The following is a 23,994-nucleotide window of genomic DNA, read 5'->3' on the forward strand; positions in this document are numbered from 1 at the left end:
GTATTAAGGTCTTCTATATTTTGTCAAGGGGATGCTTTCAAATGGTTTATAAACAGATTTTAAAAGTCCTGTTTTCTTATGGAGAGTATCAGATGAGCTAGAAAGGGAGACAATGTATAAAATCAGTACCAATGACCCATGTGTGTCTGCTATGCTTATAGTAGGGTAAAAAATAAGAAAACAAACTCTCCTCAGGTTTGAAGAAATTAATGTTGGGGTTTGGGATGGATGGGTGGAGTGATTATTTATCACAATATAACTGTAAATTTTTCCTTTAAACTTACCTATCTTTTTAAAAGTTAACTTTTTTTATTTTTTTTGTGGTCCTGGGGATTGAACCCAGGACCTTGCAAGCAGTCTACCAACTGAGCTATATCCCCAGCCCAAAATTAACTTTTTAAATTAATACATATGCCTCATAGTCTTGTTTGCAGCCTCTTATTGTGGAAAATTTAAAACAATATATAAGAGCAAATAAAGCAGTGTAGTGAATGTCCATCAATTCATAGCCAATTTCATTTTATCTAAGCCTCCAGCTCTCCAATTTGCATTTTGTTTTGAAGCAGATCCTAGATACTGTGTCATTTCATTTCATTTGTAAATATTTCAGTATCTGCTCCTAAGGGATACTGGTTCTTTTTAAAAACCTTACAGTATGCCTAAAAAAAAAGAATTAGTAAAAAGATTATCAAATAATTCAAATTTTCAGTTATTTCATAAATATAAAAAAATTAATTCATTTTAGTCAGGATTTAAATAAGGACTACACAACAATGCAATTCATTGGTAAATTCTTTGTTTTGAATTTATGGGTTCTTTATCTCACTTTAAAAATTCCCCTTTTTTGGTGTGGTTGTCTATTAAAAGTTCCTCATGACATGAATTTTGTTGATTAAATTCTTAACATGCCATTTAACATGTCTTCTATGTATTTTATAAAAATTGGTAATTGAACCTAAAGACTTGATTACATTCAGGTTCTTTTGGGATATAGACTACTGTATAAGATAGTAGTCTTCTATCAGGAGGCATGTAGTGGCTGCTTGTTTCTTCCTGTAATTTACCAACTACTGAAGATGTGTATGGTTTTTAAAAATCAATTATAGGATACACTATTCAGTATGATAGCCACTAGCTCCTTATGGCTATTGAACATTTGAAATGTGGCTAATCTGAACTGAAATGTGCTGTAAATGTAAAATTACATGTTAGATTTCAAGTGCTTAGTACAAAACAGAAGAATGTCAAATCTCAGTAATTTGTTTATAACGATTACATTTTAAATGATATTTAAATAATATTTTGGATACATAGGATTAAATAAAACATTATTAAAATTAATTTCAGTTGTTTCCTTTTAATTTTTTAATATAAAAAATTTAAAAGCACATTCATAAAATCATATAATGGCTTGCATTGGACAGTTACTTTACCACATAAGGAAAATGTTAGATACCTGTCCCATTCCACCTACCTTTCATTCCCACTCTTCACACTTTAACTTCTGTTTACTTTTTCATTTCTAAGTGACAGACTTTTGATATAGCATTATTAATTGGTAGTTACTGTGTGCCGAGTATGTTGTATGCCCTCTGTTTATTAAGTCAATTCTCAGAGCAGTCTTACTTTAGAAATGAGGAAATTCAGAAACAGAAGGGTTAAAGATGAATTAAGTGCCAGAGCTTAGATTCTCATTTTTAAAACCTGGGTTTCTGAGCTCCAGATACTTTACTGTAGTGCCTCTTCTGCTTAGCCTTTCTGTTTTTCTTTTATTCGTTTTTTTTTCAATTGTAAATATCTTCTAACTTCCTGTTACAGAAGACAAAGGTTTTGCTTTTTCATTCGTCCTCCCCTGTTCTTCCCCTTCTCCATCCTAGCCCTACACTGGAACTTCTATCATGTAATTATACAATTTTTGTTAAATTCATATTTAATATATATATTAGGTATACAGAAAATGTCATTTATATTACTCTGACTGCATTTCCTCTTAAAATATTTTTTCTTTCTGGAAATAGTAATTATCTTGGTTTTAATATGTTTGATTCACTTTGTTTTTTTCTATTAATTTATCCCAGAATCATTTGTTACTATTTTTTTATTCCTCAGAATCACTCATGGGGAGACATTTTTCCTGAGTCCCTCATTCTTTAGTCTTTTATATTCTAGGTCAAAGTAGCACCACTGTTGTTGTAGAATTGATTATATTGGGACTTCCCTTTGTTTTCTCTTGTATAGTTGATATCTAAGTCTTTTATATAGCACCTTGTTTGAGAGTTCAATGTATTGTTATTCTAAGGATATTAATTTAGGTGTTTTGGTTGTTTTGAAATTTTCTGTGTTCCCTATATTACCACCATTTCCTTGAAGTTTTCTTTCTATATGATTTGTTCATAATCTTTCAAGTTAGAATGCCTTATTTTTCTGAGGGTCTTCATATTGGAGAACAGAGGTCTCTGTACACAGAACTTTCTAGTGGTGGGCTTCATTGTAAGACAAAGGAGCAACAAAACATTTTCATTGGCCATCCTCTCACCCCTAGCATCATTTTCTCGTTTTCCTTTGGGATGGATCAGCTTTTCCAGGTAGGAATCTTCTAGCTTTCTATCTCAGGTGGAGCAAGCTGAGCTGTCTGAGTTCTTGGAGACAAGTGAGAGCAGGGAGCTAGTTATCTCATTGTTCAACATTCAGATTTCAGTTTACTTTTCTGTTTTCTCTAAGGGGTTTCATTGCCATTCCTGTACCCAGATCTTCAATCATTTAATTTTTTTTTTTTTTTTTTTTTTTTTTAAACAGTGCTGGGGATTGAACCCAGGGTCCAACTGAGCTATATCCCCAGCCACTTTACCCAGATCTTTAGCTGGAATTTCACCTGCCTTCCCTATCCTTAAATGCTAAATGAATGCAAACAGCAACCCAGAATATCAACTGCCTATAACCAGATACCAGATGCTACAGATTCTCGCAGAAATAATAATGATGATTATAAAAATAGTTTTAAATATTCAGCACCTATTATCTGATTTAATCTTCAAAATTGTATTGAGATAGGAAATATTATTATCCCCACTTGGATACACTTGAACCAGACTCTACTATTATAATGCCTTTAAACATTTTTCTCCTTCCTTTTCCCTTCCTTACCCTTGCTCCTGGAGAAATCTTTAGCGCTGAAAAGTGGTGGTGACACAGTTTGTTTTCTGTAGTCCGTATAGACATTGAACACTATTTTTTATTGGATGGTGAGAATAGCATTCAAGTTTTTCATTTGTCTTTGATAATACAAAATTCCTCAAAAAGTAGCTGCTGATCATACCACTATGCAGTATTCTTATGGCATATGCATTCTAAATAGCGAAATGGTACATTACCACAGAATCTTAAGTGACCCTGCTGAGATCTTAAACAGGTAAGAAAGGCAGTATGAATAAAAGAAACCTGAATCATGGATTCAGAACTGTCGATTGCTGCCACCTTTTCTAGGACTTTTTTCTTCTCTTCTGTTCTGAGAGTGCTGTAGAGTACACATAGCACATAAAAATATAATCCAGCTTTTCTCATACATTTCTAAAAATGTCATCCTATGCTTGAATTATCAAATAAGAGTGATATTCTCCCATTATTGAAATAAGTTACTTGTTGAATGATACATTAAATCACATGATATATTTTTACAGTTGGGGCCTTTGATACCACAGACCTTGGTAATGGTTTTACTCATTTATTTTTCTTGGTGATTTTATGTTGAATCCAGGACCTCATGCATAATAGCAAGTGCTTTACAACACTGAGCTACATCTTCAGCACTTTTTAAAAATTGTATTTTAAGATACAGTCTTGGTAAGTTGGCCTAGAACTTGAGACCCTCCTGCCTCACTTCCGAAGTAGCTGGAATTAAATGTTAATGCTTATGTGCTCCTTCTCTGCCTTCAATGAAAACCCTTCTAAATTTACATACATTATGTCCATACACCTAAATGATGTTATTTTGTATGTTTTAAAACTATGTTGCACAGTGTTTCTTTAAAGTTTTTTCTCAACATTGTGAGTCATCTATATTAATACCTATACCATTGGTTTTTTTTTTCTCTAATCTTGTCATAAGCTGTGTCTGACCTGCTAAACCCATTTACCATCTGCTGAGTGTTTAATTTCAGTTATTGTATTTTTAAGTTCCAGAATTTTCACTTTGATACTTGTTTCCATTGCTCTGATAAAATTTTCCTTTTTATCTAAGCTATTTGATATATTAATCACAGTTAAAGTCTGTCTGAAAATTTCAATATATAGTAGTTCTTCTGTGGAAAGTAGTAGTAGTATTATTTTCAGTCATGAGCTTCTACTTAGTTGCAGGGCCTACTTAAGTAAATTTTTTTTTCTTTAAAAAAAGTTTTTTTTTTTTTTTTGAAGTTGTAGATGGACACAATACCTTTATTTTTTTTATGTGGTGCTGAGGATTGAACCCAGTACCTCACATGCTAGTCTAGCACTCCACCACTGAGCCACAGTCCTAGACCCCTAGTTAAGTTTTGACAGAATTCTGAACATTGTTTATGAAAAATTACAGGGATAATTTGTGACTAACTCAGTCATCTACAAACTATACCCATAGGCCAAACATGGCCTGCCCACCTGTTTTTGTCTGGCTTGTGTTTGTTTTTTAAATTGTAGAAAAATTGTTCAAATAATAATAATATTTGGCAACACATGAAACTTATATAAAATTCAAACCTAAGGGCTCATACAAATTTTTGTAATATAATCAATTAATTTTGGAATATAATCACACTTAAATATTCATGTGTTACCTGTGGCTGCTTTTGTTGTGATACAACAGCAGAGCTGAGTAGCTGCAACACAAACCTTTAAACCTATAATATTTCTAAACTATTGCCAACCCCTGCTCTTACTAAAAAAACATTTTTCTCCAGACAGGGTCTACTTATGATGGGCCCTTAGGGTATCAGGAAGGTCACCTAATTCATTCAGGATTTAATGGATTCAAAGTTTATCTTAAGCTTTTGTGAGAGCTGGTCAATTTCTGGCTCACTTCTACTTAGTAGTCTAACTAAAAGCATGGTGTATTACACAGGTTCCTCTTCCTTGATGGGCCCAGTACTTCATTGTTGGTTCATTCTCAACAACTTTCCTTCTCCCTGAAATCATAACTTCAAATAATTGTTGCTTCCATAATTAATGCTTTTAAACGGACCATACGTATTTGTGTATGTGACACACACGTGTGCATTTTCCAATTTTCTTGGTTCTTGAGGGAGCTTAGTCTGCAAGAAACTAGACTGACATTGAAAGTTCAAGATGATCACATCTCCAGATTCTCCAAAGCTTTCCATCTCATTTAGGACAGATCAAATCTTTATAGTTAGTCCTGAGGCCTTACATGATCTGAATGACTACATGGATGAGAGTAAAAACAGAAGGGTCAGAAGAGGCACAGATGAGAAAGCAGATTTATTTTGCCATTAGTGTACTAGCACACTAACAAGTATAGGACTTAACATTTCAAATAGATATACCCATGGTTTTGGGTGTCACTTATATTTAGATTTTTTCTATTTTCATTATTTTTAAATTTATAATTACTAATAGAAAAACCCATTTTTGTCTTTGCTTCAATGAGTTTTTGAATATGTATACTTAATGTACAGTACCTCATTTGAGATACTCCATCACCCTAGGAAGTTAATTCCTTGCCTTTTCCAGTTAAATCTATCCACCACAGAAGTAATCACTGTTTTGGTTTCTATCCCCGTATTAGTCATTAATTTTTTAAATTGCAAATTATAACACTACCATGAGTCGCTGTGTGCTATAGACATTTTCCTTATTCAGATTTTACCTGTTTCTCTAGGGTTTTTTTTGTTTGTTATTTTCTTTTGTGTGGTTCTGGGAACCAAACACAGGGCCTCACACATTCTAGATAAGTACCTTACCACTGAGCTATATTCTCAGCTCCCCTTTTTAAAAAAAATTGTTTTAAGATAAGGTCTAGCTGAGTTGCCTAGGCTGGCTTTGAACTTGGGATCTACCTGCCTTAGACCCCCCAAGTAGCTGGAATTATGGGCCATGTACTGCCATACTCAACTTGATCCCAGATTCTTGGTTTTATTTTTTTAAGGTGAAGTCTGCCTGTTAATCTACTGTTTTAGTTAACAACTTATTTGATTAATAGAAGTTATATTAATATTAATAGTCATGTGCAATTAGGCAATACAAGTAACCTGGTCTTTTAGAATAATATTGAACTATCCTGAATTACTTAAAAATTAACTTCTAGAATCCAAACTTGTATTTCCATGGCAAGTCATATACATTATCTTAATCCTCAGTAGCCTTTGAAAATGGGTAGGGGAGTGGTATTCTCAATTTACAGATGAGAAAAAGACTGGACAAGTTGTTGACTTATATATAATCCCCCTTAGAATAAACCACTGCTTCCAGGAATACATTTTTCTTTTGCTCATTGAACTATCCCAGGCTGCAGGTACACAAGGAAAGAGCCAGTTTGTATTGCAGAACTCAATTTCCTTGTTTGTTTTCTGAAAATTCATAGGTTTCCCATTCCTTCCATCCTCCAGCATAGTGTTGAGCCCTGAAAACACACATCAAAGAGTTGGTGTTATAAACATTTTCTCCAGTTTTATAACAGGGTTTGATAGAAACTTCAGAAATAATGTAATGGAACTCATTTGACTCTAAGACTATTTAAAAGATTGTGTTGCTTTTGAGTAAGATGAAAAGATAGAAGCTCTTGCTATCCTGCATTTACTAACAGTAATTATGAGGGGAAAAAATTTGTTTTATGATGCTGGGGGATCAAATGCAGGGCCTAAGCATGCTAGGCAAGTGCTCTACCACTAATCTACATCTCTATCTCCCAAAGTATCTCAGTAAATGTATATGAAACATTGCAATTTACATTCATGAATCTATTTTTTCTTTTATCTTACACACCTGTGAAAGCCCAGAGATATTGCTGTGTCCAGAGCCTTTTTGCTTCTCACTCCAGCTAAACAAGAAAACACTAGGCTGTCAGATTTGGATGGCTTTACTTCATGGTACTTTTCTTTGAAGTCTCTTGGGTTCATCTGTAGAGCTTCACTTACCTCATTCACTGGGGAAAAAATGTTAAGAATTTCAATTAATTTATTATTATTGAAAAAATATATTTTTTAAATCAGCTTAAAGACACATTTCACTCACATGGTATGTTGACAGATCCTGGGATTTTCCCATATTCAAGAATTTCCCATGTCTCTCTGACATCAATTAACATAATGTTTTTGGAATTCAACAGGTTTTTGAGTTCCTTATAAGTGACATCCTTAGAAATAGCAGTACAAAAATTGTGGCAGCTTCCCTTTATTGACTTCCAATCTGGGAAAAAAAAAAAAAAAACAATTTACAACTTGAGCCATTTTAAAGTAATATCACTATTAAGAACCAGAAAGAGTAGGTTAATATTTAGCCTTTGGTTTTTTGGGATTGGCTTATTTCACTTAGCATGATATTCTCCAATTCCATCCATTTATCTGCAAGGGAAACAAGAGGGAGAGGGAGTATGAAAAATGGTGGAATGAGACAGACATCATTACCCTATGTACATATACGAATGGTATGAATCTATATCATGTACAACCATAGAAACAAAATGATGTACCCCATTTGTATACAATGAATCAAAATGCAGTCTGTAAAAAATTTTAAAAAAAAGAGGTTAAGTGTTTCCTTCATAGTGTTAGTCATCTAACTATAGTTGATCTTTTTTCTTTAAAAAAAAAATGTATCCATTTTGAATTGTAACATAATACATTATTTGCTTTCTGCCCTGCTTCCTAAATTGCTTATAATTTCCTGAATGATAGTGCTAGAAGTGTCTTTTGTTCTAATATTTGGTCTTTCACTCTGGTTCCATGCACAGAGCTCCTGCTCATACTAAGTACCTCTTTATCTGGCTATCCACCGTACCCTTTATTATATTATCTAAAATAAAGAGATAAATGTGTTTCCCTGAGCCAATCTAGCAAATTACTCAACCTAAGAAGGGGTAGTGGGAACTGTTGATTTACAGCCAGTTAGAACTGTGGAAGGCCTGGAAATTGTAATTTATGTCTGAAGTGAGGGCAGTCTTGTGTTACTGGGCCCTTTATCTGTGGAGTTTTCAGTACCTCTGGGTAGTTAAATTCAGAATTAAGTTGTAAGATACCCAGTTGGTCCACAGGGAGTTTGAGAATTGCTTGTATAGAAAACCCATGTTTGGTGTCAAAAGTGTGAGCAGAGTATAGAAAAATAATTTTTACACTTATGCTTTCATCCTAACTCTGAGCAGCAGGATATAGCTGTCCTTTTGCCCTGAATGCTTGCTTGATGCTAGCAATCTTTCTCCATATTCTCTCTCCAAGCCTTTTAATTGGCAGGAGCTTATAAATACACATTCACTTTTCAGCTGAATTATGGAAGTAACTTGAAAATTTTATTCTAATCCAATTTACAATATTAAGAAAATTTTAATCTCATTTCCTTTTTTAAGCAAAAATAACCATATGTTAGATGTCAGGACCTTACATTTTAAACTGCATTTGTAAGTACCTGATGGCACTGCTAATGCTAACTAAATGGTAACATAATGGTATTGAACAATAACTCAAAAATCGATAGGTTCACATTGATATAAGTATATAATTAAACAAGTGGGGAGAAGGGATGATCATATATTGGAATTCCAGCTGACAAATATAGAAGGGATAATGGAAGTAGAAAAATCACTGGCAGATACTCCAGTAATATTTGTTGCAGGTAAAAACCACTGCTGAATACAAGCTTTAGTGAATGAAAGTATGAATAGAAATGGAATAATATCTCCCCACAAGATACTTGCTAGTTATAAAGGGAGAGAGCTGAAAGATCCCACTGTTACCAGTTATTCAAAGATAAGTTCATTAATAATAAGCCTTGTTGACAACATGTACTTCCTGGACTTCATATGATACACTGAGAAAAGCACATCATTTCCTTAGTATTCTTGCCAAAAATGCATGCCTGGAATCTAATCAGAACAAAACTCAGTCTACAAAATAACCAGTACTTCTAAAAAGTGTCACCACCATGACAAAGACTGTGAAACTATCAACGATGGGAGGAGGCTAAGGAAACATAACAATGTAACATAAATCCTGGATTGTACTGGGACTATAAAAAACAACTTGGTGCAGTGGTGCATGCCTGTAATCCCAGCATCATGAGAGGCTGAAGCAATAGGATTGCTAAATTTGGGGCCAGCCTCAGCAACCTAGGGAGGCGCTCAGCAACTAAATGAGAACCTGTTTCAAAATTAAAAGGGCTAGGCATGTAGCTCAGTGATAGAGTATTCCTAGGTTCAATCCCCAGTACTTAAAGGTAAACAAAACAAAACAAAACAAAAAAAACTATAAAGGTCCATAAATGAGAAAACTGATGAAATTTAAACAAGGTCTATAGTTAGTAGTATTTTTGTAAATATTAATTTCCTAATTTCAGTAATTGTACTGTTAGATGTTTATGTTAGGACAAGTTGTATAAGAATAAAGGGAACTGCTTTATTTTTGCAACTTTTGTATAGGTCTAAAATTTTTAAAAAGATTAAAAAATAGCCAAAAAATTGTTAATATTCATATTTCACAAAAAATGACCACTTATAAAAGAAAGGTAAATGATGTTTCAGGGGTAGGAGAAATAATGATTCAAATTTTGTTGTAGTATTAAATGTATTATAAAGTGAAATTGATTTAAATATTATAGACCTAGCATAGGAAAAAGGTGTAAAGTTTTAAGTCCAAAAAGAGACCCACAATATAACTTACTGAGAATTCTGTATCTATGAACAGTGATATTTCAAATTAATAGGGAAATGAATATGTAGGACAACTAACTAGGAGAAAACTTTAAGCAACCTGTTATCTCATTCCTTTTGTATCTAAAAGCTAATCTTAGAAGTACTAATATAAGACAAGAATGGATAATTTATGTGTGTATGGGGGTATTGGGGATTAAACCCAGGGGTGTTACCATTGAGGTACATTCCCAGTCCTTTTCATTTTTTATTTTGATACAGGGTCTTGTTAGGTTGCCCATGCTGGCCTCAAATTTGCAATCATCCTGCCTCAGCCTCCTGGGTGGATGGGATTACAGGCATGTGCCACCATGTTGGCATGAATGAGTAATTTAAATCTTGGGACAGGAAGCCCATTCTAAACATGACACAACGACTAGAAGTCAGAAAGATTTGTCCTCACAAAAATGCTAAATTTAGATGGGAAAGATGGTGGAATGAGATGGACATTATTACTCTATATACATGTAAGATTACCTGAATGGTATGACTCTGCATCATGTATAACCATTGAAATGAAAGGTTGTGCTCCATTCATGTACAATGAATTGAAATGCATTCTGCTGTCTTGTATAAGTAAATAGAACAAATTAAAAAAATTTTAAAATACTAAATTTACATATGGAAAAATGTAAATTTACATTTTGAAACAAGGTAGGCAGGAAGAAAATATTTGTAACATAGAAAAGAAAAATGCTGGCAGGGTGACCCACACCTCAGCAACTTCATGAACAAATGGGTGAATAAACAAAGTGTGGTATATACATACAATAGGATATTATTCAGCCATAAAGAAGGAATGAAGTTACCCAGTGGAATAATCCAGACACAAAAAATGTATTATTTCATTTATATGAAAATATATTAATATGCAAATTCAATGCAATAGTTAATGGCTACCAGGAGTTGGAGGGGGAAGGGTTAGGAAGTTATTGCTTACTAGTATAGAATTTCCCTTGGACATAATTCTGGAAATAGAAAATCGTGATGGTGGGGTGGGGCTGTAGCTCAGCAGCAGAGCACTTGCCTAACATGAACTAGGTCCTGGGCTCTATCCCCAACACCACAAAAAAGAAAAACAGAAAAGTGATGATGTTGGCACAATATTGTGGATATGATTAATGCCACCAAACTGTACACTCAAAAGTGGTTTAAGCTAGGTCTGGTGGTACATGCCTGTAATCCCAGCAGCTCTGGAGGTTGAGGAAGGAGGGTCACAAATTCAAAGCCATCCTCACCAATTTAGCAAGGCCCAAAGCACCTTAGTGAGACCCTGTCTCAAAATTAAAAAATACCCAGATTACAAAACATCCACAGAGTGCTCTGGAGCTTGCAAGTGGACATAGGGTTCTTTGCCAATCACAGCCAACTTTCCTGCCACAGCCAGTGACCTCTGGGGCTTTTTAGAAGGATGGAGTTAGATTCTGGATTCACCACTGATGTCTGAATCACTCAAAACAAAAGGCAGAGAAGAGCTCACTACGGTTTCCTAAAGCTGCTTATTATTTTCCAGTAATTTTCAGCACAGCCCTAAAATTTAAAAAAAAAAAAAAAAAAAAGAGCAATTATCAAGTGTGGGAAAGCTTGATAATGAACTTAATCTCTCTTATTGGGGTATTCTTTTGTTTATAAAGAGAGGTTATCTTGACGTTCTGAGAAGTTCCATGCAGACCCACTCTTGACTATTCTTACCTATTCATTTCTGTCATCTCATTTTCTTTGTAGGGTTTAAAAGATATTATTTAAAGAAGGGGCTCTTAGTTCCTTGATGGCTTTCCTTCTATTTCAATTTTGTATGCAAAATATATGAATGTATATGTGCACATTTTTTTTTGAGAGACAAAAAAAATAAATAAATAAAAAAAAATAAAAAGGGCTCGGGATGTGGCTCAGTGGGTACCCTGAGTTCAATCCTTGGTACAAAACAAAGTTCAAATGGCATATTTTATGTATATTTTAACACATTAAATAAGTTTTAAAGATACATGTTTCCATCTTTAGATTTTAAAAATTTGGTTCCTCTGCCTGCAAGAGTAAATCTAAAAGCACCTGGAATCAAATGATTTCTCATTAAACTGTTTTGTGAGTTGGCAGGCTGAATTCATACTTCTTACTACTTCTTAAAATTTTAGGACACAGAAAACTATGCTTTTTTTTTTTTTTTTTTTTTTTTTTTAGTAGAGCTTTATGGTTATACACAGTAATTAGATTCATCCTGAAAACTGCTAATTTTATAAATTACGTTAAACTCGAATTTAGTACTTAGCTGTTAGGAAATAATCACATTAAGTAACTTATGAGATCAGTTGTTTTTCTTATAGAGTAAATCAAACTGACATTTAACTTTCTGTAATTCAGCTTTATTTCTATGGGAAGACAGTAGAAGGAGGAAATAATCATTCAAGACTGGATTTCCTGCCTTTCCACTCAGTGAACAAAAGCCTAAAGCAAGCATGTTCCCATCATGAGTCTCAGCTCCCCCAGTCACTCCTGGTATAAACCTCTACTCAAAACTAGTCACTTAAATTAGTGAACCAATATTTTGAGGATTTTGTTTTGTACATCATATCCTCTACTTGTAAATCATCCACTTGACCTGGTACTCAATCAAGAAACACTGATCTCTTCCTACATTGAAGAAGCACTGATAGTTTGGGATTTGCCAAGAGGTGATATGTGGTTCTTGAGGAATTTTTAAGAGTAATACTAAAGAGCCAGGTGTAGCTCAATGGGAGAGTATGTGTTTAGCATGCTTAAGTCCTGTGTATGATCCCTTGCACCACACACACAAAAAAAAAAAAAAGAAGAAAAGAGTAATACTTTGATGTTTACCCTTTTAGCCTAAACTTTGAATAATCTATAGTTTTGCTGTTTCCACACTGGTATAATCTAATTTCACCTGGATACTCCCTACAGTATACATTACAGGATACAGTTCAAGCTCCTTAATATAGTCTATGATACCCTTCAATGAGTTACTGTGAAATTTAAATGAAATTAATGTGTATACAGGGTGTATTATAGTTTCCATATGAGATGTCCCCACAAACAGTGCAAGAATGTGTGGCAATGCAGGAATGTTCATATATGAAATGAGATAGATTATGAAATAAATACATTATGAGAGCTATGACCGATTAGTGGATTAATCCATATAATGGATTAATAATTTGAACAGACTACTGGGTAGTAAATGTATGTAGGTGGGGTATGACTGGAGAAAGTAGGTCACTGGGAGTGTGCCCTTAGGGATTATAGTTTGTCTCTGGCTTCCCTCTAGCTCTTTCTCTGCTTTAAGGAGAGAAGAGCTGAGCAGCTTTTCTCCACCAAGCCGTTCTGCCTAACTTCGGGCCTAGAGCAAGAGAACCAGCAGAGCATAGACTGAGACCTCTGAAACCACAAGCCAAAATAAACTTCTCCTCTTCTAAGTTGTTCTTGACAAGTATATTGGTCATAGTGACAAAAAGTTAACACACAGGGCAAACAATAAATGCCTATTTTTGCTTTTCCTTCAGGATTTTTTTCTTGTGAAGAAGGTATTTTTCTCCCTCATATCTACATGGAACACCCTTCCTCTCTGTTAAGAACCATTTAAATGTTGCTTGTCACCTCTCCTTTAACAATTCTACTTCTAGATATCTATTCTAGTACAGCACTTGTTCATATACACAAAGTGGCATGCACAATGATAATTACTGAAGAACTGTTTATATGATAGCAAAAAACTGGAAATCACAATATTCACCAATAAATGTTTATGTAAACTGTAGTAATCCATACTATGGAATATTGCTGCATTTAAAAACTTCTGAATACCTAAGTGAACAAAAATTGCAGAAATGTTTAGATCACATTTACATACATATAATTTCATATGTACCTTTATGTCTGCTCATCAAAAAGTATTTAGAAGAATCTGGGGAAGACAGTAGGATAGGGAGATGTACAAAGGGGGACTTATGCAGTACTTTTTTGGTTTGTTTTAATGAGATTATAATCGTGATATTAGCATAGTTTTTTTTTTAATGAAAAAGGCACTTTTCTCTAATATTTTCTCCAACTTGGGGGTAGATTTGTTCTTTTCACTAGTGAAACTAGAGTTTCACTAGGGTGGGCTGTGATTATTTATTTTGTCTGTTTCCCTCAGAAATGGTGAACTCCTGAACTGTAGAAGGCTGTATCCCCAGCAGAAGACCTGGGAGATTAGGGGCCCAATAAAAGATTGCTAAATAAAGGTAAAAGTTAACAACAATTTGCATAGAAAAACCCATCTTAAACTCCAGAGGATGTTAAGAAGGAGTGGGAGGGGCAGTGTTATGTTGGGCCCCTGCAGCTGCATCCACAGATAAAATTTGATGCTTACGGAGAGGCAGCATGGAAAGCAAAAAAAAAAAAAAAAGGACTCAAGTCCTCTCTCAGCTCTGAACCCAACCCCTCCACTAACCACCTTCACGTCTTCTGCTTCCGTATCTGTGAAATCCGGGGAGGTATTTTTATAGTTCTAATACGTCATAATCCTGGGTGGCTGTTTCATCCAGCGGTGAGCACTGCTCTCTTATAGGTCACAACCAGTAACTTGCAAAACTGAGACTGGCCATCTTGCTGGCACCTTTGAGTCACGAATTAACCTTTACTGCTTAAACATGTAACTACCATTATACATGCCCTCCCAACTAACAATCTGGTGCCATGCTTACCAGTCTCCCTGCGTTCCCTGAGCAATTCCAGGCCCGGAGAACCTTGGATCTGAAGGCACAAGAATTGCTAGTAGGTGCAACCCACCCAGATTTGCCAAGAGTAATAATGGGCTTCATTTTTAACCGGAAGTCTAAAGCATCGAGTACCCTCGTTAATGCCATCCCTTCCTTGACATCTTAGATTAGGAGTTCTCCCTTGTTCCAGGGGTCAAGCTCACCGCAGAGCTCAGTCTCCACAGACCCGAGGACAGCCCTACGCGCAGTCCGGAACAGCAGCCAGGGCAGCATCCTCGCCCGCTAGCACCCGCTGCGCCGCTGACCACTTCCTCCTCCTTCGTCGCTCCCTCCCGCCCCAGGCGCGCCGCTCCCGGCTCTTGAGCGCCCTCCAGCCAACTGCCGGCGGAACGCGGTAATGCCGCAAGGCGTAATCGCTGACCTAATCGTGCCGTTTTAAATCATTTGGAAAAGAAACTAAGGGCTATGCTTTCTTTTTTGTTTTTGCTTCTGTTACCTTTTTAAAATGAAAGCTAGTTTAAAAGTGGAAAGTAGAAAATATGACAAAGCTTAAAAATGAAGATTTAAAGTAAATAAACTGCAATTTATAACATGACTTTCATACATTGGATTAATTTAAAGCAGACTACATGAATTTTTTTTTCTAATTGTTCTTAACTTTAATACCTGGTTTAGTTGAGGTCAGTATTAAAATAATCTCATAGTGTTATCTTTTCCCCCCAAAATTGGTAATATCTGACTATATGTGATCATAGCTTTGTCAGGGTTAGGGTCAACTGTTTTATAAAGTGCACTAGTTCACATTGCTACAATGACAAATTACTACAAATTTACTGGCTCTAAACGACACAAATTTATTATGTACAATTCTGGAGATCAGCAGTCACACTTGGATAAAATCAATGTGTCCGCAAGCCTGTGTTCCTTTGGAAGACTCTAGGGAAGAACTTGCCTTTTCTGTCTTTGGGTGGATGTCTCATACCTTTGTTCATGATCCTTTACCATCTTCAAAGCCAGCATCATGGAATCTTTAAATTTAACTCTCATCACTGCTTCTGTTGTAAAATCTCCTTTCTTCCTCTGGCCTTCATGTCTGTCTTTTATAAGAACCTTTACATTCAGACAATTGACATAATGCAAGATAATATTTTAGCGACATCTGCAAATTCCCTTTTACCAGGTAAAATAACACAGTCAGTTTCCAGGGTTTAGAACATGGACATCTTTGGAGTAGGTGGGGACATTATTCAGCCTACTACCAAAGTTTCTCATTACCTTAAGTTTATTCTCAATTCCCAAGCATAATGAAAGCTATATTTGTCTGAAATTTAACTCACAATGGAAAAAGACAAGATATGAATTCTAAGTAATATTAAAATGTATGTCCAAGGAATTATTTCATTAAACATGTCCTTTTATTCAGTTTTTAATTAATTCAATAATTAAACCACATTTCTATACACATGACTTTATTCACAATTATGCTTTTCCAAAAACCATAGTCTGTGTAATTTATTTTGTGAATTAACTTTGAACTAAGATGTCCTCATATACTGTGGATGCATGTATTTGTAGCATCCCCAATGTGAATATTTATCATAAACCATAGTTAGTATGAACACAAGATATGGAAACAATGTATTTGGCCTCAATGAGCCAAATTTAATCTAATTTATAGTTTTGCAAGATAAATATTACTAAACAACTATTTTTCAGGGTCCATGAATAATTAATTGAGAAATATTTTCCTATATAATTTTCCTGAAAAGATTAATATGTCCTATATGTAGTCAGTGCCAAACCTGGCTTATTTAAGAGTCCTTAGAGCAAGAAGTCCTTATTCAAAAGAGAATTTTGATAATTGCCCTGGCATACAAGTCTCAGTTATTCTTTCAGGGAAAGTCAGTGAGGCTTAAAGTGGACTTAACAGGGGAGAAGTAGTTTAAGTCCTCTAGAAAAAATCTAATGCTGAGTTGTTATGAATCATTAATTCTCAAACTCATTTTTTGTCATAACGTATGCAAGTGAAAGGCTATCGGAATGCAGGGGATTTTGAAAACATTTGGGGTTTTTCCTAAATCTACTTCAAGTCCCCATATAACAGACAAATAAAATGAAGAATTAGAAAATGTATAGCTTTTCATGGGACTTTTTAAAAAGAATTTCTACCCAAACTTAAAATGAACATATATTGACTCAGCATTTCCACTGCTAATAGTTTATCTAGTGAAAACATTTGCACAAGTAGGCAAAGATATATGTACAGGAGTGAGGGACTGATTAAAAAAAGTTATACACCCATTCACTACAGTCCTAAGTAACTAGTCAAAGAAATGAGGTTAACGTGGAATTCTGTCCAATGTATACTGTCAAGTGGAAAAAAAAAATCAAGTTGTAAAACAGATGTAGACTGTAATCTGGGTGTATTCTCTTTCCACAAAAGTTGTCATAGAAAAATATAAATATGTACAAATACATATTGTATATACCAAGAAAGTTTTTGAAACTATAGAGAACATAATACAGAAGAGAGGAAATATTACCTCTTAAAAGAGGAAATGGGACTATTGGTAGGAAGAGAAGATGCAGAACTTTATACTTGGTTAAAATAGCATGTATTATTTTTGCAATAAAGAAAGAATGTGCTGGGTATGGTGGTACATGCCTGTAATCCCAGCAACTTGGGAGGCTGAGGCAGGAAGATTGCAAGTCCAAGGCCATCCCTGGACAATTTAGAAGAACTCTGTCTCAAAATAAAAAATTTAAAGGACTGGAGATATAGCTCAGTAGGGTGTCCCTGGGTTCCATCTCCTTTGAAGAGGCAGAGAAAGAGATGGTCTCTAGTTTATAAAGTATTTCACACATTTCCAGACAGAACAGGGATGGTAAAACTTTGATGTTTAGCATTATTTGAAAAATACACATCATGTGTAATCCCAGATAGTCAGAAGGCAGGCAGGATTGCAAGTTTGAGGCCAGCGTTGGCAACTCAGTGGGACCCTGTCTCAAAATAAGAAGTGCTGGGAACCAGCTCAGTGGTAGACCACCCTGTGTTCCATATCCAGTACTACAAAAAAATACAACAAACAAACAAAAAACCCTCACTGATGATATTATGTGACTGTATATTTTTATTTGTCCTTTTGACATTTCATTGTAACAGTACCAAAAATATACCTACTGCATAACATTTACAAATGATTTATTTTCTTTGAAGAATCTACCAAATAGTGAATTTTACTTCAATTAAGTGAAAAGATATATAATTTGAAGAACATCAGAAATAAAAACTGTCAGATAATTTTTCCTAACTCATGCCAAGTTGTATGGAGGTTGCAGTCTCTGAAGGTCATGTTAATGGCACATCTGAAAATCAAGAGAGCTTTCAAATATGATGGTTTACATAATTCCTAAATTTCTTTTTCTTAGGAAGAGAACCTAAATCTTCATATTCTAATTCCATTCCTTTTTTTACTATAAACTGGTTCCAAGTGATACAGGAAAAAAAAATTGTAATGTACTTTGGATGCAGTTAATTTAGATTTGCTCAAATTTGCATGTCTTTTTTTCTGCTGTAGGTCAAATCCAATTTTAAAATATATGAAAAATGGGCTGGGAATATAGCTCAGTTGGTAGAGTGCTTGCCTCACAAGCACAAGGCCCTGGGTTCAATCCTCAGCACTGCAAAAAAAAAAAAAAAAAAAATATATATATATATATATTTGTATATATATGAAACTTGATTTATGAAGACAATTTTGTCTCAAAAATTACAACACAACCCCTTCTTATTTGGAAAACAGCAAACTTTTTTGCTAAGTTTTCACATGGAAATAAGAAAAATTAGAGTTTTAAGGTAAAATCAGACTTCTGGGGCCTAACTCTGGTATTTTAAAATTTCTAACCCCAAAACTATTCATTAGGCCCCACCTTGTCCTTGTGTAAGATTTCTAGAGTCTATCAACCAGTGTCGAAATTTAGAATATCTATCAAAAATTTTCAAACCAAGATGCGGACCACTTTAATAGATAATCCGGCTTTGAAGAAAAGTACAGGTAGGTATAGATCAAGATAAGTACGGTACAGTTAGAAAGCAAGAACACAGACGGGTTCCAGAACAGTCATTTAAAAAATGCAAAATGACACACGATGAATGCCAGCTGACTTTATAGAGTTCAGAGGGTGATGGAAGGAGGTCAGGGCCTGTCCGAGAGGGCGTCCAGTAACTACGGGACCGTTACTATGGGAAAGTCTTGCGTTACTCACTCGCCGCCAGTCTCCCACCGAGCAGCTCTGTGGAAGTACGGAACGCAGGCGCGACCCGAGTCGGCCCCGCCCCTCCACCTCGCTTGTCCTTTCGACCCTCCCGGGCGGGGCAGCGGGGGCACCAGGCTCCGCCTCTGCCGGCTCGCAGGTCGGTTGCGCAGGCGCAGTCACTCCTGGTTGTAGTTGCGGCGGCCCGGTCGGGCGGGGTGAGTTGGAGAGATGGCGTGGGGTCGCCGCAGCTTCTCTGTCTTCGCTTAGGCTACCCAGGCCGGCGGGTGGGCGGCGGGTGGCCCCCAAAACAGGCTCCCCATGTTCACTCCCTTTCCCGACTCCCCGTATCTCCGGGCAGTCACCGCGGGCGTGTGAGCGAAGCTTGGCCCGCTTGGTATCTGGGCGGCGGCGGGAGGAGCCTGGGGTCGGAGCGCGAGAGGGGCTCGCATCCAGGCTTCCTGGTGACCCACGCGTGCGGCGACCTAACACCCTTTCGTCCTCCCTGCAGCGGCCTCTCACAGCATAGTTTCTCTTGACTTACGTGGGGTGCGTTTGTTAGTGACTGTAGGAAGCATGTCTAACCACGACTTTCTGGCAACATCGTGCATTAGGGGCTGTGGAGTCACATTGCCTAAATCCACATCTCTATCCAGTTACTGGCTCTAGGACTTCTGCAAGTCATTTACTCCTCTTTCTCAAGTGTAGAATGGCGAAAAGAATAGTATCGTATCTGAAAATAGTTGTAAGGATTAAGTAGGTTAAATATGAAATGTTTAGGATTGAGCCTACTGCTCAGCAAATTGACTTGTTCATCTTTTTGAGGCTGGGCATTTAAAAGGAAATCGTGTCTTATTCATCTTACTCTCAACCTGGAAAATAACAAACCCAAAAATAGGTGGACTTTTTTTTTTTAAGAATATAGACTTTCATTTGCATAGACTGTTTAAAAACAAAACTTTTCAAACAAGTTAGTTGCACATCCTATGTTAAAGAAAAGACAGGTGTAAAATGATGCTGAAGTCGAAAATGTAAAGTTTGATGTTTGGAAAACTACATTAGAAAAATGACCAGAACCAGTTTGTGCTGAAGAGTTAACAAAACAGACCTGAGATTGCTATTTTTCCAAGGTCCTGCTTGGTTACTTTGGCCCTTGGTTGGCATCTGGGGACTTTGATTTAGGAGTGATCAGACCTGGGAACAGTTAATTTATGCTGAACGGTGTGTTTCGTGCCCAAATTACCAGCTTCCATAAAAATCCTATGCTCCAAGTCTCTAAAGTGCTCTCTGGGCAGAAGCATTAGCTATATGTTGCTGCATATTCCTTGTTGGAGGAATATGTTTGATGTCTCCTGGGAGGGAGAGAACATAAGGAAGCCTACCTATGATTCCTCCAGACCCCACCTGTGTCTTTTCCCATTATGATCAGATTGTATATTCATACACCATTGCTGTGATAAATGTCAGTGCTGAATATAATAATATGCTGAGCCCTATGAATCCTTCTGTTAACTCTCCAAATATGGGAGGAAGGGGTCTTGGCGATTGCCAGTTCTGATGCTATTAATATTTAAAGTTCTTACAATTGGATTTTAATTCTTTTTTTACTTTTATTTATTGCAAAACTCAGCATTGCACCCAGGGTGCTCTACACTGAGCTACATCCCCAGCCCTTTAAATCAAAATTGGGAAAGAAATGACATAAAATTGCTATTTTGTGAGTTACTGTACCAAATGATTATGTTTAGACATCACATGTAAGAAAAATAATCAGATATTGTCTTTCTTTTGCCAACTTAAGTTTGAATTTTTTTTAAAAGTCACAAGTTTTTACAAATTCTAGGTCAAATGTCTGGTTCTGTGTATTATTTTGCCAGATTATCTGTATGTTAATGTTCTTTATCAAGAGTTTATCTGTGAGCTGGACTCAATAGTGCATGCCTGAAATCCCAGCAGCTTCAGAGGCTGAGGCAGAAGGATTGAGAGTTCAAAGCCAGCCTCAGCAAAAGCCAGGCACTAAGCAACTCAGTGAAACCCTGTCTCTTAATAAAATACAAAATAGGGCTGGGGATGTGGCTTAGTGGTCCAGTGCCCCTGAGTTCAATCCCTGGTACAAAAAAAAAAAGTTTTTCTGTAACAGGGAAGAAAAACAACCATTTCTCATGAGCTATTTTCCCTAGATTCTGTTAGTAATACCTGTCTCTTCAGGACATCAAATTAAAATTGATAGAGGCAGGTTTGTAAATTTCGGGGTAGAAACTGGGACTTTTGCCATCTGATTGTGTCTCTATTACCTCAATAAATTTGAAGACTAGGTCATTTTTTGGTAAGTGAGTGAGGAGGTGGAGGAGTTGGAGGTTTAAGGATAGTGAAAAAGGTTTGCAATGATTGTGTGGAGATGTAAATTAATTAAAAGGTGTAGTGGATAATGGTAGATCCAGTCTGCTTTCTTCTGAAACTTTCTCCAGACATAAATAAAATGATTAATTGGGTTCATTTAGGATTGGGTTCTGCCAGAGGGGTGATGGTGTAGTGATTAAGGCTGTGTACAAATGTGCTGGTTCACCTTTTTCTTGGTACCTGGTAGGATTTGCACACACCCACCCATTCTTTTCCACTTCAAGTTAAATGTAGCCGTGTGACTTGTTTTGGTCAGTGAAATATGAGCAAATGTGATGTGTAGATTCCTAGTGGAGCTTTAGGAACCAGTTCTCCATTTGCTACTTCAGCCTTTTCCCCATCTGTAGGAATTATGGAAGGAAGCATTTGCTGAGATACTGCCTCTTGTCAGCATGGACACAAAAGGAGAATAGGAGTGACCGATCAAGCAAGTTGGAAGAACTGGGAAATTGTGATCAGAGAAGGGAAAATCAGGAAATTTGGAAGGTGGAACTGAAGGTGTAAGTAGATGGGGAAAGTAGAGAGAGAAGGTACTTAGAGATGAGGTGGTCAAGGGACTCAGAGACTATACTTTTCTGTAATCCTGAATAAAGCCCTTAATGTGGTGCAGTTTGATTCAATAGTGATGATTCTTGTATTTAAATAAATGGCCTTTAACTGGGAGGTTGAACCTGTGCTCAACATGCATGAGGTCCCGAGTTCCATTTCTAGAACTACCAAAAAAAAAAAAGATAACGTCCACAGGGCTGGGGATATAGCTCAGTGGGTAGAGTGCTTGCCTTGCATGCAGAAGGCCCTGGGTTCAATCCCCAGCAACACACACACACACACAAAAATAAATACATAAATAACTAAAAATAATGTCCACAAAATGACAAACCTGCAAGCTCTCTTATTTGAAACATTAAACAATAAAATTCAGAGCTAGGTATGGTGGCACAGGCCTATAATCCTAGCAACTTGGGATACTGAAGCAGGAGGATTACAAGTTTGAGGCCAGCCTCAGCAACTTAGTGAGGCCCTGAACAACTTAGCAAGACCCTGTTTCTAAACTTTAAAAGGGGTTGGGGTGCTAAGGATGTGACTCAGTGGTCAAGCCCCAATACCCAAAAAAAAAAGTTTCCACATGGAAGTAATACATGCAGTTTACACAGGCCAACCTGTATAATTTAGGGAGACCCTCTCACAAAATAAATAATAAAAAAGGCTGAAGATGTAGCTCAGTGGTAGAGCACCCCTGGGTTCAATACCCAGTTTTGCAATAAATAACTAAAAATAAAGATTCTGGATGTAGTATTAAATTGAAAGATCCATTACCTTGATTATTAAAAACTAACCATGAAAATTATAATATAGCTTAGCCATCTAGCAGGTCAGTATTAGGTAGGCTTTAGGTTAACTACTCTAACAGAGACTCCAAAATACAGAATTTAAAAAAATACGTAGCTTTTATCTCAAATCTTTTTTTTTTTTTTTTTTTTTTTTTTGTGGTGCTGGGGATCGAACCCTGGGCTCTGTACTTGCAAGGCGAGAGCACTTTACTAACTGAGCTATCTCCCCAGCCCTATCTCAAATCTTTAGAATTAACTGAGTTTTAAAGAAATATAAGTGATAGGAATAAAGAATACCATGAGGAGGGCTGGGGACATGCTCTACAGTGGGTAGAGTGCTTGCCCTGCATGCACACAGGCCTTGGGTTCAATCCCCAGCACCATCAAAAAAAAAAAAGAATACCATGAAGAAAGAGACAAATTCAGGGTGGGATATTCTGTAACTTTGCCAATGAAAAAGTGCTGTGTGGACTCCCAGTAATGGCTTCAGTTAGGAACTTGTTAGGCAGAATCTTAGGTCTTGTACCAGACTCATTAAATCAGAATTCACATTTTAATAAGATCCTCAAGGTGACTTTATATGTGCTAGCCTAATCTCTTTAAAAGACAGGGTCCTTAGGCAAGTAAAAGGTAGAAGAACTGTTCTAGATTAAAAGATACAGAAAATAAAGTATAAAAGTACTAAAGAAACAAGTAATATAGAGTACAAGCCTTGATTGAATCCGTATTTTAAAAGCCAATTATAGAAAACACTTTTTGGGTCAACTAAGGAAATTAGAATAGGATAGGAGATGACATTAGAGAAGTGTTTAATTTTCTTATATATGATAATGATCTAGTTTATGTAGAATTTTTTTTTTTATTCAGAGATACATACTTAAGTATTTGGTGTGAATTTTCATTATCTGTGCAACTTATTTTGAAATGGTTCAGCAAAAAAGAAATGTACTTTTGGGCACTGTGGCATATGCCCGTAAATCCCAACAGCTCAGGAGGTGGAGGCAGGAGGATAAATAGCAAGTTCAAAGACAATCTCAGCAACTTAGCAAGGCTCTAAGCAAATCAGTGAGAAACTGTGTCTAAATGAAATACAAAAAAAGGCTGGAGATATGACTTAGTGGTTAAGTGCCTCTGGGTTCAATGCCCAGTACCAAAAAAAAGAGAAATACTCATATGTGTGTGTATATTGATATTTCAATGAAACAAATATAGCAAAATGTTAATAGATATGGAATCTAGATGGTATGCGAATATTCATTATACTATTCTTTTAACTTTTATTGATGTTTAAATTTTTTCATAGTAAGTTTGAAGAAAAAATTTGGTAGCTTAGGGTCTGGGGTTGTAGCTTGGTGGTAGAGCACTTGCCTAGCGTGTGTGAGGCACCTGGGTTCAGTCCTCACCACAATAA

General features: G+C 36.1%; 2 protein-coding genes across 2 annotated transcripts in view; one reads left to right on the plus strand and one right to left on the minus strand.

The window, feature by feature from the left end:
- Positions 1–5,450: 5,450 nt before the first annotated feature.
- On the minus strand, positions 5,451–14,998 carry LOC306666514 (thiosulfate sulfurtransferase/rhodanese-like domain-containing protein 3). Its single transcript, XM_079148657.1, has 4 exons — positions 14,802–14,998; positions 7,222–7,395; positions 6,973–7,132; positions 5,451–6,610 (listed from the first exon to the last, which is right to left on the minus strand). The coding sequence occupies exons 1-4, from the start codon at positions 14,869–14,871 to the stop codon at positions 6,538–6,540; spliced, it is 477 nt and encodes a 158-aa protein (XP_079004783.1). The 5' UTR covers positions 14,872–14,998; the 3' UTR covers positions 5,451–6,537.
- Positions 14,999–19,026: 4,028 nt separating this feature from the next.
- Positions 19,027–23,994, plus strand: part of USP45 (ubiquitin specific peptidase 45) — a 78,885-nt gene continuing 73,917 nt past the window's right edge. The window contains 1 exon segment of the mRNA XM_079148643.1: positions 19,027–19,070. The gene's annotated coding sequence lies outside the window, so the exon portion shown is untranslated.

Source organism: Sciurus vulgaris (genome assembly GCF_902686455.1).
Source record: "Sciurus vulgaris genome assembly, chromosome: 7".
In the NCBI taxonomy this organism is placed as follows: domain Eukaryota; kingdom Metazoa; phylum Chordata; class Mammalia; order Rodentia; family Sciuridae; genus Sciurus; species Sciurus vulgaris.

Coding starts and splice junctions, on each gene's coding strand:
- LOC306666514 (XM_079148657.1), bottom strand. CDS start 14,871: ATGCTGCCCTGGCTGCTGTTCCGGACTGCGCGTAGGGCTGTCCTCGGG. Junction 7,396..14,801: donor TGTGGAGACTGAGCTCTGCG/GTGAGCTTGACC, acceptor TTTTTTTCCCAG/ATTGGAAGTCAATAAAGGGA. Junction 7,133..7,221: donor AGGATCTGTCAACATACCAT/GTGAGTGAAATG, acceptor TTTTTTCCCCAG/TGAATGAGGTAAGTGAAGCT.